We start from the raw sequence: 25,870 nt of genomic DNA on the forward strand, positions 1-25,870 counted from the left end.
GAAACTCTCCGAAAGAACAACATGAGGATCAATCCGAACAAATGTACCTTCGGAGTCTCTAGTGGAAAGTTTCTCGGGTACATGGTCAGCGCCCGGGGGATAGAGGCGAACCCGGAGAAGATCGAAGCGGTTATCAATATGGAACCTCCCAAATGCATTAGAGATATACAGAAATTGACGGGGCGACTCGACGCCCTTCGGCGTTTCATTTCCCGGTCAGCCGAGAAAGCACTTCCTTTCTTCGCCGTGCTCAAAGGGTCAAAAAATTTTGAGTGGGGGCCTGAATGCCAAAAGGCGTTCGAAGAAGTAAAGGAATATTTAACAAAGGCACCACTCTTGATGAGGCCCGATCCGAAGGAAACTCTTCAGCTTTATCTAGCTGTGTTTGACAGAACTCTGGGGGCCGTCCTTATGAAGAATTATGAAGGCAATCAACATCCCGTATTTTACGTGTCCCATATTCTCAAGGACGCAGAGACAAGGTACCCCAACGCCGAGAAATTCGCATATGGGTTGGTTATGGCCTCCCAAAAATTGTGACATTATTTTCAAGGCCGGACGGTCCAAGTTGTCACCGATCAACCTCTGAAGAAGATTTTGACCAGGCCCGAAGCCTCCGGGAGAGTCGTAGCGTGGTCCATTGAACTCGGGGAATTTGATCTCGAATATGTCCCCCGAACGGCAATTAAGGCCCAGGCTTTGGTCGACTTCGTGGTTGAATGCGCATTCTCGGGTCCGAAGGATCTCTCGCCTGAAGAATAACTAATCCGGATACCAGGGAAGTGGAAGCTCTTTGTAGACGGGTCGGTCGCCGGAAAAAAGTGTGGGGCAGGCTTGATCCTCTCCAGCCCCGAAGGATTTGAAATATGTCAGGCCATAAGGTTCGACTTCCCCTTGACAAATAATGAGGCCGAGTACGAAGCCCTCCTCGCAGGAATGAAGCTTGCCCGAAGCCTCGAGGTGAAGCACCTAAGGGCCTTCAGCGACTCCATGTTGGTTGTGAAACATTTCACAGGGGAATATGAACAAAGGGATCCCCGAACGAGAGCCTATGCTACCAAGGTACGAGAAGCTTCTTTATCATTTGAAACCTTTGAATTAAGTCAAATTGGCAGAGAAAACAATTCTAGGGCGGACGCACTTTCCAGGCTAGCTTCGGCCGAGACACAGAACTTAACCGGTTCTATTTACCTCACCGAAGCCAAAATGCCTTCGATCGAAAAGAAAGAATGCCTAGAGATTCACCAGGGAAGCGACTGGATGACCCCCCTCAGGAACTTTCTGGAGAAGGGCATTCTGCCACCCGACCGGAAAGATGCCCTGAAGGTTAAATATAGAGCATCAAGCTACACTATCATCAATGGGCGAATGTATCGCCGATCAGTTAGTCAACCCCTTCTACGCTGTTTGAACAACGAAGAACAGCAACAGGCTTTGGAGGCAGTACACGAAGGAATTTGCAGCGAACATCTGGCTGGTCGTTCCCTCGTCTTTAAAATTCTCCGGCAGGGATTCTTCTGGCCCACTTTGAAGGCAGATGTCATCGACTATGCAAAGAAATGTGTACAATGCCAGTTGTTCTCCACTGTCCCGAAGCAACCTCCAGAAGAGATGACCCCTATACTAAGCCCAATTCCGTTCATCGTATGGGCCGTGGATATAGTCGGCATACTTTCTACCAGCACGAAGCAAGCGAAATACTGCATAATCGCCATTGACTACATGACTAAATGGTTCGAAGCCCGTCCTCTGTCAACCATAACCGAAGAAGCTGCTAAAAAGTTCTTCCTGGAACAGGTCATTCTCTGGTTTGGCATTCCGAAAACCTGCATCTCGGATAATGGAACTCAATTCGTTGGAAACAAATTCCACAAGTTCCTGCACCACTTCGGAATCCAACAAAAATTTAGCTCAGTCGCAGGGAAATGGGGCGATTGAAGCGGCGAACAAAGTGATATTCCGTGGAATCAAGAAGAGGCTGGGCGAGGCAAAAGGAAGATGGGCGGAAGAACTCCCTTGGATCTTATGGGCTTACCGAACCACCCCCCGGACATCGACCGGAGAAACTCCTTTTAGAATGGCTTATGGTACCGAGGCCTTAGTTCCTGTCGAAGTGGGCTTGGAATCATACCGAACCGAGACCTAAAATATGGAAACTAATAGCTTCGGGTTGAAGGCGAACGTAGACTTGCTGGAGGAAGAAAGAGAAGCCGCCCATCAAAGGAACATGAGGTATCTACTGCAAGTGGCACAAAATTATGACTCCAATGTGAAGAAAAGGGCCTTCGGAGTAGGAGACCTAGTATTAAGGGAGTTGGCCGCATCTATGCCGGCCAAGCAAGGAAAGCTCCAGCCGAACTGGGAAGGGCCTTACAAAGTGACCGAAGTCATTCGCCCTGGAACCTACAAGCTCGAAACGCTGTCAGGCGAATCAATTAAAAATACTTGGCATGCCAGTCGCCTTCGGAAATTTTATCAGTAAGAAATTTCTTAAAAAGCTTGTATTTCAATTATATGTGAAGAATGTAAGCGGACTGATTGAATAAAGATGCATTTCCTGTCAAAATTTCTTTATTCATACATGCTGCGGCCGACCGAGTATTATCTGAGGGCGATCCCGAAGAAGATAAACCCTTCGGCCGCCGCCATTGTCTAATTTGTTAATTGAAAAGACATAAGGGGCAATCACCCAAAAATCGAACATCACTACACTCTTATGAAAACTTGAAATTGGTAAACACGAATTAAGGGCCTTAAGGGGCAGTCCTAGAATAACGCCCTATCATTCGTCTTAACTTAATTATTTATTATTAATGAGGCCCAAGGAACCCCTGTCCCGGGGCGATCAAAGGAAGGACATGGTCCTTCGGCCTAGATAATGAAAACAATTAATCCGACCAGGTTTAGGGGCGATCCCGACGATGACCGCTGATCTAGGGGCGATCATTAAAAGATCAGCACCCATGTGCCCTCGCCTGAATTAAGAAAGGATTAACAGCCTGAACCAACCTTTGACCTTTAACCCTTGGGGCCGTAAGGGGTAGTGAGGCAGCAATACATTAAAATCGTTAAAAAAAAGATCGTTGAGGCGAATGAAGCCGAAGATACGATTCATTTTTTAACGATTCGATAAGATCGTTGAGGCGAATGAAACCAGAGATTCGATTCATTTAAGCCAAAGATACGATTCATTTTATTCAATTCGATAAGATCGTTGAGGCGAATGAAGCCAGAGATGCGATTCATTTTATTATTAAAATTATTGAGGCAGAATAAGCCAAAGATACGATTCATTATATTCAATTCGATAAGATCGTTGAGGCGAATGAAGCCAGAGATGCGATTCATTTTATTATTAAAATTGTTGATGCAGAATAAGCCAAATATACGATTCATTTTATTCAATTCGATAAGATCGTTGAGGCGAATGAAGCCAGAGATGCGATTCATTTTATTATTAAAATTGTTGAGGCAGAATAAGCCAGAGATACAATTCACTAATTTTGTTAAGGCAAATGAGTAAGCCAAAGATACAATTTTAATAATCGTTAAGGCACCAATAATGCCGAAGAGACGGTTCGTTTTTATGGTGAACAATTAAATACAGTCGGACAATACTGATGAAAAACTAAAGATGCATTAAAATATAAAACCCCGAAGGCCAGTTAAATTACAAAGAGTACCAACTACAAAGAGTACCAACTACTACCAATTACAAAGAGTACCGATTACGAAAAATAGAAATACAGGAAGACGAACGAAGAATGCCGCTGCAAGAGTTGGATACGACCATGGAAACACCAACGGCAAACTTCGCAACAAGATCATCTTCAGTCATGTCAAGCACCTTAGTGCTGAAGGTTTAGGCTTGAGGGTCTTCATCCGAGAGCTCTTCGTCTTCGCCGGAGGAGACAGGAGGGACTTCGACTGCTGGACGACCGATAGGATCCTCCAGGTTGTCGTCAAGTAACTGCTTATAGTCCCAGTTCAGGCCATGGGCCTTCTCCAGGACATAATCAGCGCCGAACTGGAAGTAGCGCTCCTCAGTCCGGTCCAGCTGCTTCTTCTTCTTTCGAAGCTCTTCGGGACCTCTTCAGCTGGCCGTTCCGATGGGAGATCCTCCGATTCGCCCTCTCCAGCTCAGTCTCCAGCCGGGATCTATCCTTCTTCAGCTCAGTGGCTTCGACCTTGTTCTGGGCTTTCACCCTTACGAGCTCCTCCTTGGCCGCCGTATCCCTCTTCTCCAACTCCTTCACCTCGGCCCTGCGAGTCTCCATATCCTTAACCTTATCCTCCACGGATGCGGCCCAAGGGGCAGCCTGCAAAAGGACGGCAAAAGCATTACTAAAGGATGCCGAAATGAAAAAAGTGGAAGAAAAATAGAAGATTAAAAAACATACCAAGGACAGGAAGGACAGAAGCTCCGTGCAGACTTCGGTAGCAGAAGCCGAGGCAAAGGTCGGAAGATCGACCGGGAGCTGAAGACCATGGCAGAGGTCCGAAGCCACCTCCTTCATGGACTGCCGAACAGGATACACCGTATGGTCGGACGTAAGCAAGCCCCACCCCGGGAGATAAGAACGTACTATCCCCTCCTTGCTCCGGGTCCTCTTGGAAGGGTTCCCCTCTCCCATGTACTCCAGATCATCCCCCTCCTCGGCCTCAGAAGCCACTCGAGATTGACGGGGCGACGAATGCTTCTCGGTCGGGGCCCTTTCGCCCGTGCCCTCAGATGGATCGGGCGTAGCCCCCTTATCAGCGGCCTTCTTCGCCGCCTCTTCGGCCGCCCTCTTCTCGGCCGCCCTGGCCTTCTTTCTCTCGATCAGGGCCTCCCTTGAAGACACTGAAATAAGTAGGGAAAACAAGTCAGCCCAAGCATATATATAATCGAATGCATAAAAAGAAATGGAAATACAGGCGTGGGGACAAAACTAAAAGACCAAGGAAGAAGTTTTGTTACCCCCACCCCACAAGTTGAAGAGCCAATCCTTGTCCCGAAACTCTCCGGGACCCAGCTTCTTCACATTGACGTCCACCAACGCCGTGTAACTATCCTTCTCCTCCAAGGTCAAGCTCGGCATGAGAAGCAGAGCGGGGTTTACATCCCGCCAAACCGACATGTCCGCCAACCCCGGGCCACTCACATAGCACCAATGTGTGTGAGTGGACTTATTGTTCGAGTTGGTCGCCGTCCAATCGGGTCGCCCTGCCCGACGGGCGATGGTGTAAAAACCAGCACTCTTCGGATTCCTCCTGAAATCGTAGTGGTACCAGAATAGGCGAGTGTTGGGTGCGATCCCGGCATGAAGACACCTGTTCTGAAAACAGTTGATGTGGATGAACCCGTTCGGATCCATCTGTCCGAGGGCGATGCCAATCTGGAAAAAGAGGTGCTTAATCAACTTCAACGGCGGCACCCTCAAGCCGCATTTGAAGGCCGCCTCTGAAATCCCTACGGCACAGCCTCCATATCCGTCCGGTACCCCGGGAGTGTCGAAGATTCTCTCACCCTCCCTCGGCGCGTACAACCAACAAAGTCCTCGGGAAAGAGAGTAATCATCGTACATCTGAATGACGCGCCCTTTCGTCAGCTCAGATCTATTATTGGCTGTGGGATAGTCGGCAGCCGAACCGTATAGGGCCCGTCCTATCCGCTCGGGGCGAATGGAAGACGTTCCCACCAAGCTGTTGGATAAGGGGTCCCAAGAATCCGGGGGACGTTCTGCTTGGTCCATGTCCCTGTATCGAACAGACAGACATTAGTCCATGTACTCGGATTAGCAGATAAAAGAAAAAATAAACACCCGAGTACACTTCCCAGGACCGAACGAACCCGAACCCCGGAGGCTGTTTCCGAAGGCTGCTCCTGAGCCAAGCCCCCCCAAAGGATGTTCTTGCCTACAAAGCCTTACGCAAACATCGCTCCAGACCACCTATTTAAGCCCTGGGACGGCTCCCGAAGGGTGTTCTAAAACCAAGAAGTCCCGAAGAACGTTCTTGATCATAAAACACCTCGCATGCCATCTTTAAACCCTTGGGGCCTCCTCAGGATTGGTAAAACCCAGAAACCTATGATCACCTACCCAAAAACCCCAGAAAAACACAACAACACACGCAAAAACCCAGAAAATCCCCATAAACCCAGAACAAAAGTCCGCATGCAAACTCTATAAAACACGGGAAACTAGCATGCAAATTCAAAACTGGAAAACAAGAAGAGAGACTTACTTATTTGAAGATGTTCTTGAATTGAAATGGGATAATTTGGAAAGACAGAGTTGCTGTTGCCCGTGATTGAGAGATTCACCGCGATTTGTCACTGTGTGTGGAGAAGCTAAAGTGATAAAAAGGAAATGAAACATACAAATGGGCTTATATAGGCGCCTAAAATGAATTTAGAGCAACGACATTTGGGGGTTTTTGAAATGAACATCCCAGATCAAAACGGTTGGCATTCAACGGCTGAGATTGAGTCATGAAACGACATGCCACCAGCTGTCATCAATGCACTGCAAGTCCTCATAAGATTGCCACGTGTACGACCGAAGATCGAGGCGGGACTGAAGCGATCGCCCTAGGGTTCCTCCATCCCCATATGGGCCGAGACCGGTGTCCGTCGGCCGGCCCGAAGGCCCAGCCGAAGGACAGGGACATGTTGGTTATAGGCCCAATAAGGCTCATTGAACGAAGGCCCACAAAGCGGTTGTGCTACTGGGCCGAAGGACCTCCAGGCCCGCATCGCCAAGGCCCATGGAAGCCCAGGCCGAGGCCTGCTACTCGCGGACCGTTGGGCAATGCAAGGGACACAACGCCCCCTTTTCACTCCCTCCTTAATGGTTGGTAACGGAAGAACATTCATGGCATGATTGGGTATAAAAACCCTTGTGAAGTAAGATAAAAGATATACACTCTCAACACTCTACTTCTCTTGTATTGCTACCTTAATTTTACAGCCAGATTCTGATTCTTACACCGGAGGTGAATCGGGGGTCTAAACCCTCGCATTCTCTTCACTTTCAGGTACGGCCGGAGCCATCTTCAATCCATCCGAAGTCTGTTCATACAAACGAAAGGATCCGGGCGTAACACCTACATATAAATAATACATATAAATAATAGGGTTGGGGTTAGACGAATATTATTGAGTTAATAGGTTAATTTTTTTATAAATCGACTGCATCTGGTCGGATCGTCTTTTACCTCAAGTTCGACCGACCTAACCGTGTTCGGTGTAATCAAAACATGAGCATTGTGAAAAGCAAATTATTACCATTCTTAAATACCTTATGTGTTCTGTGATTAAAACAATACAAGTCTAAATCACAATTTTTAATCTGTATATTGAAATTGGATATATTGACATCAACATCCATTTTTCCAAGTTCGGGATGAGTCATAATTTAAACTTAATTAACTAGACCCAATCCAATTTATTATATAATAATAGTGCAGGCACAAGTAATGCATGCTGGAATATTGATAGATATTATTACACATTGGGGATGCAAGGAATAAAATCAAGCAAGCTGGCCGGAATCAGCAATGACAACAGGCTTGGCAGTCCTTCCACCGGAAGAACCAACTTTCTCAATAGCCCTCACCACATCCATCCCCTGCACAACTTGCCCAAACACCACATGTTTCCCATTCAGCCACTCCGTCTTGTCCGTACATATAAAAAACTGTGATCCATTCGTCCCAGGTCCTGAGTTGGCCATCGACAATATTCCAGGCCCTGTATGCTTCTTAATAAAATTCTCGTCAGCAAATTTGGCCCCGTAAATGGACTCCCCTCCTGTCCCGTTCCCAGCAGTGAAGTCTCCACCCTGGCACATAAACTGAGGGATCACTCGGTGGAACTTGGACCCTTTGTAGTGGAGAGGCTTCCCGCTACGACCCACACCTTTTTCCCCCGTGCACAGTGCTCGGAAATTCTCGGCGGTGCGAGGAGTGGTGTCGGCGTACAGTTCCATTATGATCTTGCCGATGTGCTCACCGCCGACGGTCATGTCGAAGTAGACTTTAGGGTTTGGCATAATTGTATGGGTTGATGATACTGAACCTATTTTTAAGGACTTGGTTTGTTTCTCCGAACTATTTGATGCCCGAGTCGATTGTAATTTGTATGTATGCATATTAATATAGACTTGTTCAAGGTAGTGGTCACCGTTCTCTCTTGTCAGCCGTTCTTTTCTTGTCAATATCTTTATGTAGTAGCGTTGTATGTCCGCAACGTCTTTTGTTATCCATATTATTTTTATTATTAAGTCACTTTTTTTACAAAAATATCATTGAACCTTTATATTAAAAAATCCTACTGACTTTATAAAATTTTCATGAAGTTGAACTTTACGAATGTTTTCACTTAACATAATGTTTTTTTCCCCAAAATATTATGCATTTCATCAAAAAGACAGCTTGGACAAACCTCAAAACTGGTGATATGATCAGGTTGACAAACAAATAAACGAGCTAAATGAATAGCCGTTTTGTTTCCAGATTGCTTAACATACATAATATAAATATTATTTAAACTGAAAAAGATTACAATAATTTTCCAAGAAATTCATCCTACACCATCTTCAAAATCAGTAGCATCACAATTGACCTTCACACAATTAATTTCAGTTGTAATCCAATGTTCAGAAGTGATTGGAGGTACAGATGCCCTCGTAATATGAACAATTTTCCGTTGTGAAAGGTGGGTTTTTGCGATTTTCACCACCGATTCAGACTCGATGCGAGCTTTCAAGATTCCCCGAAACACCAATTGAATCATTCTCAACGATACAAACAAACAAGTCAAAAATATAAAAAACATACGGACCACTCCAAAAAGGAGGACAAACAACCACTCCAAAAGGAGGACAAACAAAATACCCAAAAAGATTGGGTATGATAGTAATCCTTACAAAATAAGGATGATTATTGAAAAAAAAAAATAAAAAACTGATTATTAGATGGGGTAGAAGAAGATGGAAGTGATTTTGGGAAAAGGAAGAGGGCTTAATTGATGAAGAAGGAGTAGATCTGAATATTTTTGAGGTGGCTAACTAGGGTTTGGGGGTCGACTCTCATCCCAAAGCCGTTTAAAATTTCCTTAACATAATGTTTAATCATATTCTTATCATCATATCTGTCTCAATTTAGTGCAACATCCAGTTAACATGTTAATATAAATATTAATTATGTTAATTTATTTGATAATTATCAATTTGTTAAATATGATCCTGCATATGAAGAAAATATGTTTCAATAAAATGTGAAAATATGATTAGTGACATAATGTGTGGGAGAATAGGATTATTATAATCGAGAATTTTATAATTTAGAAGTGTAAAATAAATTGACTTATTCTTCCACCTAAACATTATTTATTAATAAAATTTGTTGGAAAATAGGTAAATATAAAACAATACATACTTTAACGGTTAGGCATATGGAAAAAGGTAAAAAAAATTAAAGAAATTCGAACATGTTCTTATATTGACCGGTTCAACAAATAGATTTTAAATAAATATGTGAATTTTATAAGCCATTTCAAGTATATAGATGTCTCTTACGTATGAAATGCAACACATGGAGGGGTGAATGTGTTTTCATGAATTTTAATTAACTGTGAAAGTGTTTGGATATTTGGAACAGAACATATATATGAACTTGTAAAGATAGAATGCTTAAATGTAAACACATAGGCAGATTATTAAAAACTCATTTAATTTGTTAAAATCAAAATTGTTTTACTACAAATCTGTTTGTTAGATATAAGAACTCAACTACAATTCTTGAGAGAGAATACAAGATTTTTCTTAGATATGTTTGTTACTCTAAATAAAGGATTCATGACATGCTTTATAGATCAACATGCATGGGTTTATAAAACTTGTACTAAAATGGACTAACACAGTTTTTAAAACTATTTTGTACATTTCCATTTCCAGTATTAGCAAATCTGTGCAGAATCTAGTAAATCTGTGACCCTCCTTTGTCCAGTGAATCTTGGCCATTGATTTTGTATTCTTCAAGCTGCATTTTTAGTTTTCCAAAATGAGTGATAGAATTGTTTGTTGACTGATAATTAATCTTGAATCTTTAAGTTGTCTGCATTCTAAATTTTGAAGTAGTTTTTCGAGATCTCTTTGTTCTGTAGAGATGTCAAATATCGATAAGTAAAATGATTTATCGATATCTTGAGTTCTCTACATGTGTATTAGAGTTGTCGAGGTCTCTAGTTCTCTACAAGTAGAATGACTTGTCGATATCTCCGGTTCTCTACATAAACTTTTGACTTGTCGATATCTCGAGTTCCCTACATGAGGATTTGACTTATTGATATCTCTAAATCTCTACATGAAGAATTGACTTTTCGATATCTCCAGTTCTCTACATGGACTTTTAGACTTGTCGACATCTAAGTTCTCTATATGCAGATTGACTTGTCGATATCTCATGAGACTTCTCTACAAGTCATTTTAGGCTTATCGACATACTTCTCGATATTCCTTGATCTGTGACTTGTCGATATCTTACTTAGAATATTTTTCCTAGAACAATATTATTCAACTCCAACCTGCTACACTTCTCTCTGATGCATGATCAGGGTTTAATTTTTCCTCCAGAGTTTATTACTTAGTTTAATGGTTGTTCAAAGAAAATTCCTCCAGTCTAATTTATTGAACATTTTACAAACTCAAGAAATATAATTACAGAATACAAAATTAGTTATCAAACAACTTATCCCTAGGGTTGTCAAGATTACTTAGTCTTGTTATATATAGGCATGTCTTGCACAACAATCTCCTCCAATTTGTAAAAAAATTACTTGTCACAACTTCATGCCTGATAACAAGACGAATCCCAAGCTAAAATTAAATAAAATGAGACAAACAAATTTACAAAGTACAAGCAGTTACATTCAGAATTGAGTTATGACAATTTGAACTTCTCATAGCCTGGTTGTTCTCTAATAAGATCTTTGAGTCTAACTAGAACCTCAAGTTCTTCAATAATTTCTATTTCTCTAAGAGCTTCCACCAGCTTGAGCCATTTATCCAAGTTGTAACTGTCAAGATAGTGTTAGTGTGTGTCCCCTAGAGACAACACTATAATATTTTAGTTTAAAATATTTGGATTATTAATATTTATGTTCTGTCAATAATTTCCTTTATAATTTATTATGTCTTAATTTATTGTGATATAAATGTTAGATTAATAAATATCCTTGGAATATGATATGAATTATATATCTCTAAGTACGTGAATTAGAAATGAGATTATGAGAACTGTATCAATATTCCTAAAGGTCCCTAATCGAGTATTATTATTAAGAGACAATAATAATGTATTAAAACGGGTGTGTTTGTTAACTCATGATCACATCTCAGTGATTATATGTATAGTGATACTAAAGTCAAAAACACAGGCCTATATAAATGTACATGGTGCCAGACAGACCTGATAAGTGGAATTTATATCTAATTAGAACGCTTCATATCGGCTTAAATTTATGTTTTGGACTCAAGTATTTGGTATTTTTTATTTGTTTTGTGTTGAGTCATTTCAGGGCACTAGTAAGGAGGTGAAAAGGAGCTTTACAATGATTTTATGCTAATGAAAGGTCAGGAATGGAGTTGCGGAAGATCGCACGAAGAATAGAGTTCCAAAAGAAGAAACTGCAGAAAAAGAATAGAAGGACAGCGCGCCCGTGTTGGGTCAGGCACGCCCTCACCATGTTTTCCAGAGAATGAGTGCGCCCGCGCCCCAGTACTGCGCGGCCGCGCCAGTGCAAAGCTGCAAAATCCTGATTCTGTTATAATTTGAAGATTTGGAGAGTCCAGGTGATCCAGGGGCTTACATATAAAGATAAGAAGAGGTTTTTACCAAACAAGGAAGCCAGGGAGAACATTAAGATGACCTAGAGCAAACGAGACGGCTCAGGAGAAGAAGAATTAGTTCATTCTTTTATATTTTTTGATTTAGGTGATACTTTTGGATGCTTGTTTTATTCTTGTTCTAAACCCTAGTACTTCATATACTATTACGTAGTATTCTTAACTTATTTTATTACCATGTTTTCATTGGAACCCATGGTGAAGATGTATTCGATCATGAACTAATCGTTGTTATGGGGTTCTAGCGGATTTATTTATGAATTTCAATAGTTGATTGTTCTAAATCCTTAGTGTGTGGTGATTTATGATTTCATAGTATGGTTGTACTTATTCGTCTTTGATGCGTAGCTAACATCTAAGATTTTTTGTTAATCTTTATTGAAGCGATACTGGATATAGAGGTTTAGAACTTGCCATGCTAGCATAGGTTTATGTATGAATTGACATGCATAATTCGTGGAGTAATTTTAACCATCTTACACACCCTATGTAATCATAATAGATAACTTGTTCTTAAACCGTTATATTTTCAAATCTTATAGACATATAGGGTCTAAGCATAATTGGTGTCTACTCAACTTCTATCATGATTGTGGATGCTCAGTAGTAGGGTATACGTATATCGAAAGATAGCGTATACTAATTTCGTGTTATCTGATTAGTTATCATCACCATCGCATACTAAGATTAAAGGCATAAACTATGAATGAAGTGTTTAATGAAGTTAAAATCCCATGTTTTATCTTATATAAGTAAATCAGTTTTATTCTCTTAGTTAGTGCATGCTAGTATAATCACTTTAATTAGTTAATCAACTCAAATTTGTTACTTGTCTTAGCTATGAACAATAATCATACATTGTTGCATAAGTGCATAATCTGAACTTAACCTAAACCAGTCTCTGTGGAAACGAACTTGAATTAAATCTTATAATACTTGTGATCGCATACGCGTGCGTGTAATTTCGCGTGTGTTTTATTTCGAACAAGACACAATGTGAGATTTTACATGTTTTTTGTGTCATAAGTAATTCTCACTATGATAATGATATAATGGTCCTTACACTTTAAATCATTATATTTTTATACAAGAATTTATGTACTTTGATTACATTAAAAATTACCTTTGACCGGGTAATGATAAAAGTGTATTTTCGGTATATTTTGAATCGTATGAGAAATATGGATGATCTAGAAAGGATTTAAACAACCTAATTTTAGGAGTTTTATTATTGGCCTCTTGTATGAGCTAGACTATGAAATGTGTGGCCGCGCTCAAATATTAATTTGTTATGATAGTCTACTCATTGATCAAGGAAACATGGATTAAACATCGATGAGGATGACACATTACACGCCTCTAGTTTAATCTATAGTATGTGGTTAAAGGGATTATATTATATTGTACATTATTTGTAACGCCCCCAAATCCGGGGTTAGAGGATTTGGTCGTCACTATAAAACCTCAATAAAAAAAAACCTGTTTAATCAATAAACAATTGTCAGCGGAAGATATTTAGCATAAATGACCCCAACTAATCCAAGATCTTTTAAGGTTACAGTTCTAGAAACAAGATATCCAAATTCCACAAATAAATTTTTCTCACTTTCTTTTAAAACTCGTTTCAATAAATTCCAACTTACAATTAAACCCACTAGTATAACTTCGAAATGAAGTATACTAGGCCCAAATAAAATATACAACTATAATATAATATAATATAAACAAATTTATACAATAAAACTTACACTAATCCGTAAACCCTGGACCAACCACCTTCCAAAAGCTTCTTCTTTGCTTCCTCGAATTACGCAGCTAAGTAGCGCAAGCTAATCCTCACTGGAGGTTAAATTTAAAAACAGGCAAGTATGAGCGGAAGAAATGCTCAGCAAGATCATTATAGTAAATATAGGGTCGTTTTGATATAAAACCGACATCTGCATCAGCGCAGAACATTTAAAATCATAATTGCTGAATCATAAAACTATAGTAGTGGAACCCCAGAATTGATTCCTTAATTGTATTCAAAAACCCTTTTTATATTTTCCAGCGACGTGCTTCAGCAATACTTTGAATCTTGACGAGAATAAAACTCGTAAAACAGTGTTTACGGAAATATCGTAAACCACAATAACATGAAACAATGATTATGGATTGAATCATAAACTTTACTCAAAACCGAACTCTTGAGATTAATACTTATTTTGTTGTCATATCAAATTAGATATCAATACGAACTTTGATGCTAACAACATTCCATACTGAAGTCAACCCCAATCATCTGTACTAATACCACCTTTGATATTTAACAACAACATAAGTATCAGCATAAATCAGAATCTGAATCAAAACTACATTTCACCGTTAATCCAAAACAGAAACAGTTGATAAATCATTTATTCTATGAATATCAAAACAATATCATAATTTAGATTAGGATCATCCTCCGACGGACGTACTATCACATGCTGATCAGCCCGTGTGATAGCACAAGGTCATGATTCATAGAAACGTGACCCCAAAAACACGAGTACTCAAACAAAAAGGCATAACTAGCCTGTGGCAAAATGGTGTCATAATATTCATATGGCACTTAGAAATAGCCCTCCGCTGGACCGTCCGTCCCGGTCACTTACGCAATTATGATCCAATCTTAAAACCTTTTATTGAAATGGGGTCATAATAACCGACACCCGAAATAATTTTATTCCCCCAATTCTTGGGTAGGAATATTCGCAACCAAATTACTTTTCTCAAATCCAAAACATTTGTAAATCCAGAAATTGGATAAGTAAAATCACTTGACTATTCAGAACATAGAATAACAGATGAGTATTTGCATAAACATAATTATTTAATTCAGCGATATGTAAAACATCTATCTATCTTGAACTGAGAATAGGGAAAGCAATACTTGCATGATAAGATTTAAAATAAATATCACTTGAACAATAAGTAATGATAGAAATACTTGCCTTTGGATTTTAGCAGTTAGTCACACTCGCAATGACACATCTATTCTGATATTCTGTCTCAAAATATCACCGTCTTTCTTTTCAACACTTTACTGATGTACTGCTCCTGCGATTGCTAGAAGCCAGATATCCAATACCATTCCATTCCATTCTTTATCCAACGTCTTGTCCCGCTCAACTCGAGAGATCCGCATCTATAATTAAAAGATATAGCTTTAATTGTCTAAATGATAATTACTTGACGAACGGCGCGTCAAAACCCTATCGTCTACCCATACGATAGCCCACATATAAATATAACAGACAAACACAGGACTCTTAATCCACACACACACATAATTCACATAGCACATAAGCACATAACTCATGTATCACTTAATTCATATCACATATGACTCAGTTCGTCAAAAGGGTCGACTCGATATGTTTAAAACTGAAATCAGGTCAAAAATATGATTTTTCGATCAATAATCGACTCAGAATAACTTGTAAAACAAACGACCTTTCGAAACAAAAAGGATTTGGGTCTCGAAAGTATTTTTAATGAAAGCGGAATATTTTTCTGAGTCTGTACGCGTTCGTTTCGTATTAAACGGACGAACGGTTTATTTATTATGAATTTTTGAACATTTTTCGGAATAAAAACATTCACCGAATCATTTTATAACTAAATAATAGGGCTCGAACACTCGAAAATAATTTTATAAGAATTATTGAGCTTGAAAAATAATTTAAAATAATATTTTAAAGCTCGAACTATTTTTTCAGAATTTTTAAATCATAAGAAATAATTAACTCGAATTAAATAATCAATTAAAATTCATTAACTAAATAATTTGGATTTATTTTCGAATAAGAATAAAAATAATAATCTTCAGAACTAAAAATAATATTTTCTTGGAAATCGGACAGCACCTCCTCTATTTCTCGGACTGCCAGTCGATATCATATCGACACAACCAACAACAATCAACACATTAATTTATATTTACGCATATAAACACTCCAGAAATGAATAACACGGCCACCTGAACCAAAACTCGGACCAAAAGTGACTTCTCCAACAATTTCTAAAAATTATGAAATAAATATATAAACACTAACATGCTATAATATACATAAGTACGAAGGCGAAATTTCGGAATCGTTACCCAAAATAAATTCTGATCACCCCGAAGAGAAAATCTGATGTCCGGAAAATATCTTCAGAAAAATCCGAAATTAATGGTCATAGACATATACACGCTGAGATACCATGTGGAGTAATCACCACCTCCAAACTCTTTTTCTACGCCCCGAAAATAAATTAAAACAGAAATATAACGGATATATGCTCCGCAAATTTTCTTGTCAAAACCTTGCAATATATATACCTATACGTAGGTATTGAAGCGCTGATCGTTTATATATATACCAATTGAAATTTGGATATACGGTTTGCAAGATATGAATTTTTTGAAAAATAAAAAAAATAAAATATAACAGAGAGGGGAGAGACAGAGAGAAGGGGGAGAGGAGGATGTTGATAATGTAAAGGGGGGGTTTTGTTTACAGGGGTGGCAGGTGGGGGTGGTGGCCTCCTGCCACGTTTTCTCATTTGTTTTTTTTTTTTGTTTTTTTTTTGTTTTTTTTTTTTGTTTTTTTTTTCAACAGATCACAGCAACATATCCTTATTTACATCTGAAAATTTTGTTTTGCCCCGCATTTCTCAACTTATCGAATAAACGCGCCGGTAAATAAAATCAGAAAATTACCAAACAAATTCTAAAATTCTCAGAATAATTAAAAACTAATAAAATAAAATTTTTATAATTTTTAAAGCATTTTTGACTTGCGCGTTATACCCGCATTACACAATTTAACGAACCGAGCTGCACTTGAAACAAATTCAGAAAATCACAAAAATAGTCTTAAAATGTTACAAATATCCCGAAGTTTATAAAAACATAAATTTTGAAATTTTAAAACAATTTTTGAAACGCAATTTATACCCGCTTTTATCAATTAAACGATTCAACGCGCGGTTAAAATTAATCCTAAAAATTCCCAAAATAATTTTGAAATTCTCAGAATATTTCAAACTTAAATAAATATGAGTTTCATAATTTTTGAAGAATTTTGGAATTAAATACGGATTTTACAAATAAATGAAATCTAAAAATCATACAGGGCTAAATAATTGATGAAATATTGATTTCTAAATTTTATAAAATCCCAAATATAATTATTGTAATTATAAAACCATAAAAACAATTTTAGAGACAATCCAAGTATTTATGCAAATAAATATCCGAAAATAGATTACTTAGCTGCTAAGTAACTATAAAAATGATACAATTTAATACCATATTTGAATAATCATCAAAACCGGGATTTTTATAAAATACTATATACGAAAATAACGTAAAAATATCCCGTCTCCCGAAAATACGGGTTTTATTGATTACCGAAATAACTATCGTATCGAAAATATTGCGCCGGGCCGCGCACGGGTCAAACCGTAATCCGGATCGAAAAAGTTAAAACACGGAAAATGTCCGGAATTATCAGATTAGGTTAGGAAGGAGTTTTCGGAAGAGTTTCGGGTTGTAAAAACGCGAAAACGGTTGAAGTCGGATGATTCCCGGCTTTATAAAATAATTTTGGTAATTATTCAGAAAATATTTAATAATACATAAATCATTATAAAATCATATAACACTCCAAAAATTACCAGAAAAATATCACAATTATCTATATTTTATTCTGGACATATAAAAATTCAAATACTCAAATAATATCACGTATAAACACCCAAACATCAATTCCACTTATCAGATAATTCACCAAAATTCACATAAAATCACATAAATAATTCCAAATAATAATAATGATAATATTTGAAAATATGGGATATTACATTATTCACGAAAGATTTACTTGATCATCGATTCAATTATTATTACTTGGGTAGGAATGATGTATAACTAGATGCCGCTCATTGTTTACAATTTGAAATTAGATTTAAAATTCATTGCCAAAGTAATAATAACCTATAGGGTCTCACGCAAAGAATGCTTAAAGGATTTTTTAATTTAAATTGGATTTAAATTGAATTAAAGTAATTTAAATTATTTATAATATTAATTAAGTTTGACTTAATTAATTAGATAAATATTGATATTCGAATTTATTAATATTAATTATGAAATTTATTTGTTAAATAATTAAGTGAAACTTAATTATAATACATATATAAATTTTAAATTAATAATAAATCCTAATTAGTTAAGAGTTATAATTTATTTTTCTACTCTCTATATAATATCTCTTGTGTGGCTGATTTTGTATAGAAGACTTTTATTAAAAAAACCTAGCCACCAAGAGAGAAGATGGAGAGATCAAGAAGAAACGATTTTGTGCTAATACACACGCAATTCTTATGTTCAAGCATTCGTGTGGATACCGGTAGAGCGTAGATCGCGAGATCGGGATGTATGGTGATTGAACAAACTTTGGATCTCCATTAGTCAACTAATTTGTAAAACTTCTTCAAGTAAATTATCTGATCTACGGTGGGTTTCGAAAATTCTAGTTGTTCACGTTTTTAAAAGTAAAACAAATAATGAAGCACATGTTGAGGGGGAGCAACATGATACTCGTAAATAGTCAAGTTCAAGTGATTCAAGTCAAGACACATCAATGAACACTTCATCAGACTCTGATTCCTCAAATACTTATGAAATAAATATTGATAATTATGGAAGCACTGTTTCAGGGGGAGCATCAGGAAATAATAATGGTGCATATCAAAGTGAAAATATAGACTCCATGGATCAAGGGTAAGATCTTCTTTAAGAAGTCAACTTCCTTCTACAAGGAAATGGATTAAGTCACACACTCCTAACTTATTCATTGGAAATCCTGATAGTGGTGTGAAGGCTAGGAAAGCCACTCAAAATGAATGTCTCTATCATTATTTTCTATCTCAAAATAGAAAAAAAAAGTGGATGAAGCTCTTTAAGATGCTAACTGGATCACAACAATACAAGAGGAGCTCAATGAGTTTGAACGAAACAAAGTATGGATATTACTACCAAGGCCAAAAGGTAAATCAGTAGTTGATACTAAGTGGGTGTTCAGAAATAAGATTAACAGTGAGGGCATTGTTACAAGGAATATAGCAAGGTTGGTTGGAAGAAGAAGATGCTAGACATCCAATCTCTGAGTTAAGAATCTTTAGGTCATCTAGAAAGCAAGCAACAACAGGAAATGTTGTCATACACTGCACCACAACAATAAATGGCAGGGCTTCATAGGTTACATGGTCTAGATACACATGCTTCTGGATAATGAATGCTAAGAAATTAGAAAGCCCATAGGGAACAAAGATCGCGAGAATTCCTTTGATTAAAGGTTGTTTCCCTGTTCTAAAAACCATTGTTGGATCAACTTTGACCCCAATTAAGAAGATAAAGAGCATGACAGAAAACTCTGCACCAGTCTCTAGTACCACCCTAGTTTCATTTGGAAATATAAATAATATTTATTTAAGAATTAAACACTTTATCAGACTCTGATTCCTCAAATACTTATGAAATAAATACTAAAAATTCTGGAAGCACTGTTTCAGGGGGAGCTTCAGGTAATAATAATGGTGCATATCAAAGTGAAAATAGAGACTTCATGGATCAAGGGGAGGATCTTCTTCAAGAAGTCAACTTCCTTCTACAAGGATATGGACTAAGTCACACACTCTTAACTTAATTATTGGAAATCCAGATAGTGGCTTAAAGGCTAGGAAATCCACTCAAAATGAATGTCTCTATCATTCTTTTCTATCTCAAATTGGAAAAAAAAGTGGATGAAGCTCTTTAAGATGCTAACTGGATCACAGCGATGCAAGTGGAGCTCAATGAATTTGAAAGGAACAAAGTCAGGATATTAGTACCAAGGCCAATAGGTAAATCAGTAGTTGGTACTAAGTGGGTGTCCAGAAACAAGAGTGACAGTGAGGGCATTGCTATAAGGAATAAATCAAGGTTGGTTTAAAGGGTTATTTATAACAAGAAGACATTGGCTATGATGAGACTTTTTCTTTAGTTGCAAGACTTGAGGCTATCAAAAAATTTCTGGCCTATGTTGCTCATATGAAGTTCAAGGTGTTCCAAATGGATGTAAATAGTGCATTTCTTAATGATGGACTTGATGAGGAAGTTTATGTTGAATATCCTTCTAGATTCATTGATCCAAAATATCCAAATCATGTTTACAAGTTGGAGAAAGCACTCTATAGATTAAAGCAAGCTTCAAGAGCCTAGTATGAAACACTTGCACAATTTTTATTAAAAAGTGGATTCAAAAGAGGTACCATTGATAAAACTTTATTTTATAAGGATCATGGTAAGGACTTATTGTTAGTTCATATATATGTTGATATCATTTTTGGATCTACTAATGATAAACTCTGTGAGAAGTTTTCCAAGTTAATGCAATCAAGATATCAGATGAGTATAATGGGAAAATTAAGTTATTTTCTGGGATTATAAGTTAAGAAGACTGAAGAAGGGATCTTCATTAATCAAGCTAAATATACCAGGAATTTGCTTAAAATATTTGGAATACAAGATAGTTCAACTGATGCAACTCTCATGGCCACTACAACCAAGTAAGATTTAAATATCGGTTCATAAGTAGATATAACTAAACATAAGGGTATGATTGGCTCATTTCTATATTTGACTGCTAGTAGGCCTGATATCATGTAAGTTACATGTCTGTGTGCAAGGTTTTGAGCTGATCCAAGGGAACCACATCTATTAGCTGTGAAGAGAATTTTTAAACATCTCAAAGGCACCATGAATCTTGGATTATGGTATCCTAGAGATTCAGACTTTAAGCTAATTGGATATTCAGATGTTGATTTTTCAGGATGCAAAATAGACTAGAAAAGCACTTCAGGAAGCTTCCAATTTCTCGGTGGCAGATTAGTTTCTTGGTTTAGCAAGGAAAAAAAGTCAATTTCCACTTTAACTGCTGAAGTTGAGTACATTGCTGCAAGAAGTTTCCATGCACAAATTCTTTCGATGAAGAATCAGTTACTGGATTATGAGATAGAGTATTCAAAAATTCCTATATATTGTGATAATCAAAGTGCTATTGCAATTACGGGAAATCCAGTACATCACTCAATAACAAAGCACGTCAGCATTAGGTACCATTTTATAAGGGAACATGTAATGGAAGGTACAATGAAATTGTACTTTGTGCCTATAGATCAGCAATTAACAGATATCTTCACCAAACGACGTTTTGAAGCTACCTTTACAAGATTGGTGAATGAGTTGGGAATAATCTCAAGATATTTTTCAATCACTGATGAATAAATTGTTTACTCTAATAGGCATTTGTGATCAAAGTTTGGTATCTATTTTTAGGTATTAGTATTTCTTAAATTCTGATGATTGTATTAAACAACGATGCCATGTATTTACGCTATTTTCCTTATGGAAGTAATATAAAGTGTTAAATTCTGATAGTGTACTTTCTACAGTAGGTGCATGAATAAACTCTGATAATGTGATTAATTACCGATATGAGTCAAATATGTAACTGATCAAATCTGATGGATTTTGAATTTATTCAAAAAGATCTAAATCGGTATTTTTAATTAAATTAGTGACTGTGATTTAGTGAATAATTTTATGCAATGACTAAAATTATATGGTTGATGGCGTATACACAAAAAAACGGTTCAGTAATTACAGCACATCACTTTGTGTAACCGTGCACGTTTTTACTGCTCCTTATTATTTGTTCCATGATTATTTATTGAGCAATAGAATTATGCCACGTGTCCCACTAAGTTGAACCGTTTGTAAGTAAAAGATTACAAAGTTATACCAAAATATTTTTTGATTTTATATTATCACTTTATCCTTTCACCAAACTCTTTCTACTCTCTTTCAACTTCTTCTCTCTCGACTAAACTCTGATACCTTAATCAGTTTTTAAGATTTTCCACAAACATTTAATGATGACTTCTCCAGTTGCTACCAAGGATTTCAATTAAAATGGTGCCAAATTTGTTCCAAACAACTACGCTCCTATTCTAGATAAGACTAGTGTTGATCCTAATTACCATATTTTTAGGATCTTCTGACAAAAAGTGAAGTTAGGTATGCTCTTACAAAACCTGTTGTAATTTCTGGTAATAATGTTCTTGAGTTTTGGAGAACTGGAGTTTTTGATGATGGAGGTCCCAATGGTGGAACTCGATCATAGCATTACTTTTGAGCTTAATGGGGAGACAAAGTATGTGACTCCTCAAACATTCAGGGATGCTCTTCATCTTCCAAGTCATTCCTCAAATATAATCTTTATTCGAGATGCCAATATTAGAAGATTTTTAACTCTGATTGGTTATGACAAGGAGATGAATAATTTGGGTCAGTTAAAGAGGCCAGGACTTCATAAAGAATGGAGTTTCTTCTTTGACAGCATCACTAGAGCTTTCAACAATAAATGTACGAACTTTAATGCATTGCCTATGATGTCACAGCAGATTGGGTACTCTCTACTTCATAAATATAATTATGATTTTGGTAGAGTGATTTTATGCTTTATAGGAGATAGATTAAAATTTGATGCAAATGTAGTATGTTATGATAGATTCTGTCAGCTAATATTTAATCAGTATTTTCCTAATGTTACCATACCTGCTAACCAAATTATATCTTTGTTTAAACTCACAAAAAGGGCTTTATCTGATTTAATTTGCAAAGATAAAGAGAGAATACTCTTGCACCTAATAGAATTCTTGTTTCTGGAAGGGACTTGCTAATTGCAAGGATTCCTAAGACCTATGCACAACAGAATGTGCAAAGCGCTAAGTTACATGCTATTACTGATGGGAACCCCATGTAACTAACCCAAGCTCTACAACCTAAATACTTCCACAAACATAATCCACCCGGGATTCTCTCAAAAGACATATGTTGTAAAAACAAAGAAGGTAGCAAAGTCTGATGCCCCTTAAGGATCAGGACTGAGGCCTTCTCAGAAACCACACTCAAAAGTTACTGAGAAGCAGGGTGGAAAACAGGCACAAATTTCTCAATTTCTTAAACCTTCAACCACTCTAAAGAGAAAATTTGTGGCCACTATCTCAGACTCTGGTGAAGAGGAAAATGATCCTCTGTCCATATAGATTCATTTTGCATGATTAGTTGTAGTTCATTCATATTTTTGCATGATTGTTCATTTAGGTCATATTTTTTTGCATGTTTGTTCGTGTTATTATGTGGGTTCATTTAGTTGCATTTACATGCATATAACATGATCCCTTAGGTTGAGCTGTTTCTGATTAATTCCTTGATTTTGATTGGAGTGTAGTGATGTCGAATAGAGGGATGATTAAGTCCTAATGAATTGATTTGCATGCCCAGAAACAAGGTTTTTTTCACAAGTCTTATAGGTTGCTTTTGAACTAGATCATGATCATACTTATTTGTTGTTGAAATTGAATCACTTGGTTATATTTAGAATTTGTGTTATTCCCTTAATGACGTAGGAACACTGAATTTTAAACTGGGGGCGTCTTGGAATTCATTGCTAATTGTGAATAAAGCTAGGCGTCAAATGGCTAGTAGTGGGCTCATGTTTTTATGAGTAGTCTAGGGTTGAATGAGATGGAGCGAAACGCACTCATTCAGAATCATTAAAAAAAGAAAAAAATAGAAAAAAAGAAAAAAAAGAAAAGGGAAAAGAAAAGAAAAAAAATCATGTTAGTATATGCAAAATTGACCAAGGGTGAGCTCTTTAATACTCGAGCAATAAAGTTCTAGGGGACTTTGTGCCTAGTGACCTAAGTCTTGTATAGTCTGGGATCCGTTAACCTAACTCTCGCTACATAGATATTATTGTATAAGTCTTTTGGGACCTCATTCATTGCATGGTCAAATAAGTTTTTGTGTGTTTATGTTTCAGTATTATAGCATGAATCCTTGTCTAACTCTAGTAAAATTGAGGTGTTGTGAGTCATTATGTGTTTAACGTTCATTCTATTTATAAACTTATGATTATTTTGGCCAAAGATAGGATATAGTTATTGAATAATTGTTGAGAGTATATCTGATAAGCATCTCACACACACACGTTTTTTGGTTTGTATGTTAGTTTATGGAATTTAGTTGAACTCTGTTTAAAGTCATTGTATTTTTAGAGACATTGCTTATTGATTTGGTTATGGTTATTTTGAGGGGATCGTTGCATATTAATATTAGTTGCATTCATACATTAGTTGTGTTTTCATTGTTGAGTCTGTTTATGCTTGAGAACAAGCATCGATTTAAGTTTGGGGGTGTGATAAGTAGAATTTATATCCGCTTGGAACGCTTCATATCAGCTTAAGTTGGTGTTTTGGACTTAAGTATTTGGTATTTTTTATGTGTTTTATGTTGAGTCATTTCAGGGCACTAGTTAGGAGCTGGAAAGGAGCTTTACAATGATTTTATACTAATAAGAGGTCAGGAATGGAGTTGCGGAAGATCGCATGAAGAATGGAGTGCCAAAAGAAGAAACTGCAGAAAACGAATAGAAGGACAGCGAGCCCCGCTTGGTCAGGCGCGCCCGCGCCATGTTGTACATAGAAGGAGTGTGCTTGCACCCCAGTGATGCGCGCCCGCGCTAGTGCAAAGCTGGTTCTATTATAATTTGAAGATTTGGAGAGTCCAGATGATCCAGGGGCTTATATATAAATATAAGAAGGCATTTTTAACAAACAAGGAAGCCAGGGAGAATATTAAGAAGACCTAGAGCACACGAGATGACTGAGGAGAAGAAGAATTAGTTCATTTTTTTGTATTCTACGATTTAGGCGATACTTTTGGATGCTTGTTTTATTCTTGTTCTAAACCCTATTACTTTATATATTCTTGCGTAGTATTCTGAACTTATTTTATTACCAAGGTTTCATTGGAACCCATGGTGACGATATGTTCGATCATGAACTAATCGTTTTCATGGGGTTCTAGTGGATTTATTTGTGGATATCAATAGTTGATTGTTCTAAATCGTTAGTGTGTGGTGATTTATGATTTCCTAGTATAGTTGTACTTGTTCGTCTTTGATATGTAGCTAATATCTAAGATTGTTTGTTAATCTCTATTGAAGCAACAATGAATATAGAGGTTTAGAACTTGCCATGCTAGCATAGGTTTATGTATGAATTGACATGCGTAATTCGTGGAGTAATTTTAACCATCTTACACACCCTACGTAATCATAATAGATAACTTATTATTAAACCGTTATGTTTTTAAATCTTATAGACATATAGGGTCTAAACATAATTGGTGTCTACTCAACTTCTATCTTGATTATGGATGCTCAGTGTTAGGGTATACGTATATTGAAAGATAGCGTATACTAATTTCGTGTTATCTGATTAGTTATCATCACCATCGCGTACTAAGATTAAAGGCATAAACTATGAATGAAGTGTTTAATGAAGTTAGAATCCCATGTTTTATCTCATATAAGTAAATCAGTTTTATTCTCTTAGTTAATGCATGCTAGTATAATCACTTTAATTAGTTAATCAACTCAAATTTGTTACTTGTCTTAGCTGTGAACGATAATCGTACATTGTTGCATAAGTGCATAATCTGAACTTAACCTAAACCAGTCTCTATGGGAATGAACTTGACTTAAATCTTATACAACTTATGATCGCGTATGCTTGCGTGTAATTTCGCGTGTGTTTTATTGCGAACAAGACACAATATGAGATTTTACATGGCTGTTGTGTCATAAATAATTCTCACTATGATAATGATATAATGGTCCTTAGACTTTAAATCATTATATTTTTATACGAGAATTAATGTACTTTGATTATAATTAAAAATTACCTTTGACCGATAATGATAAAAGTATATTTTTTGGTATATTTTGAATCGTATGAGAAATATGAATGATCTAGAAATGATTTAACCCTCCTAATTTTAGGAATTTTATTATTGG

General features: G+C 37.0%; 3 protein-coding genes across 3 annotated transcripts; 1 reads left to right on the plus strand and 2 right to left on the minus strand.

Moving 5' to 3' along the window:
* The first annotated feature begins 936 nt into the window (after positions 1 to 936).
* LOC141719446 (uncharacterized) lies at positions 937 to 2,146 on the plus strand. Its single transcript, XM_074521826.1, has 2 exons — positions 937 to 1,733; positions 1,798 to 2,146. The coding sequence occupies exons 1-2, from the start codon at positions 937 to 939 to the stop codon at positions 2,144 to 2,146; spliced, it is 1,146 nt and encodes a 381-aa protein (XP_074377927.1).
* Positions 2,147 to 3,643: 1,497 nt separating this feature from the next.
* LOC141720721 (uncharacterized) lies at positions 3,644 to 7,176 on the minus strand. Its single transcript, XM_074523314.1, has 3 exons — positions 6,941 to 7,176; positions 4,401 to 4,843; positions 3,644 to 4,319 (listed from the first exon to the last, which is right to left on the minus strand). The coding sequence occupies exons 2-3, from the start codon at positions 4,632 to 4,634 to the stop codon at positions 4,044 to 4,046; spliced, it is 510 nt and encodes a 169-aa protein (XP_074379415.1). The 5' UTR covers positions 4,635 to 4,843; positions 6,941 to 7,176; the 3' UTR covers positions 3,644 to 4,043.
* A 223-nt stretch (positions 7,177 to 7,399) lies between these two features.
* LOC141720720 (peptidyl-prolyl cis-trans isomerase 2-like) lies at positions 7,400 to 8,158 on the minus strand. Its single transcript, XM_074523313.1, has one exon. The coding sequence runs from the start codon at positions 8,133 to 8,135 to the stop codon at positions 7,518 to 7,520; it is 618 nt and encodes a 205-aa protein (XP_074379414.1). The 5' UTR covers positions 8,136 to 8,158; the 3' UTR covers positions 7,400 to 7,517.
* Between the last annotated feature and the right edge of the window lie 17,712 nt (positions 8,159 to 25,870).

The sequence above is a fragment of the Apium graveolens genome, chromosome 4, assembly GCF_009905375.1.
Source record: "Apium graveolens cultivar Ventura chromosome 4, ASM990537v1, whole genome shotgun sequence".
Lineage (NCBI taxonomy): Eukaryota > Viridiplantae > Streptophyta > Magnoliopsida > Apiales > Apiaceae > Apium > Apium graveolens.

What these genes read in the sequence shown, in the direction of transcription:
- LOC141719446 (XM_074521826.1), top strand. Translation starts at nt 937, where the DNA reads ATGAAGCTTGCCCGAAGCCTCGAGGTGAAGCACCTAAGGGCCTTCAGC. An exon ending in ATTGACTACATGACTAAATG is followed by an intron (nt 1,734 to 1,797) that starts GTTCGAAGCCCG and finishes TTCCTGGAACAG; the next exon opens with GTCATTCTCTGGTTTGGCAT.
- LOC141720721 (XM_074523314.1), bottom strand. Translation starts at nt 4,634, where the DNA reads ATGGGAGAGGGGAACCCTTCCAAGAGGACCCGGAGCAAGGAGGGGATA. An exon ending in TTCTGTCCTTCCTGTCCTTG is followed by an intron (nt 4,320 to 4,400) that starts GTATGTTTTTTA and finishes GTCCTTTTGCAG; the next exon opens with GCTGCCCCTTGGGCCGCATC.
- LOC141720720 (XM_074523313.1), bottom strand. Translation starts at nt 8,135, where the DNA reads ATGCATACATACAAATTACAATCGACTCGGGCATCAAATAGTTCGGAG.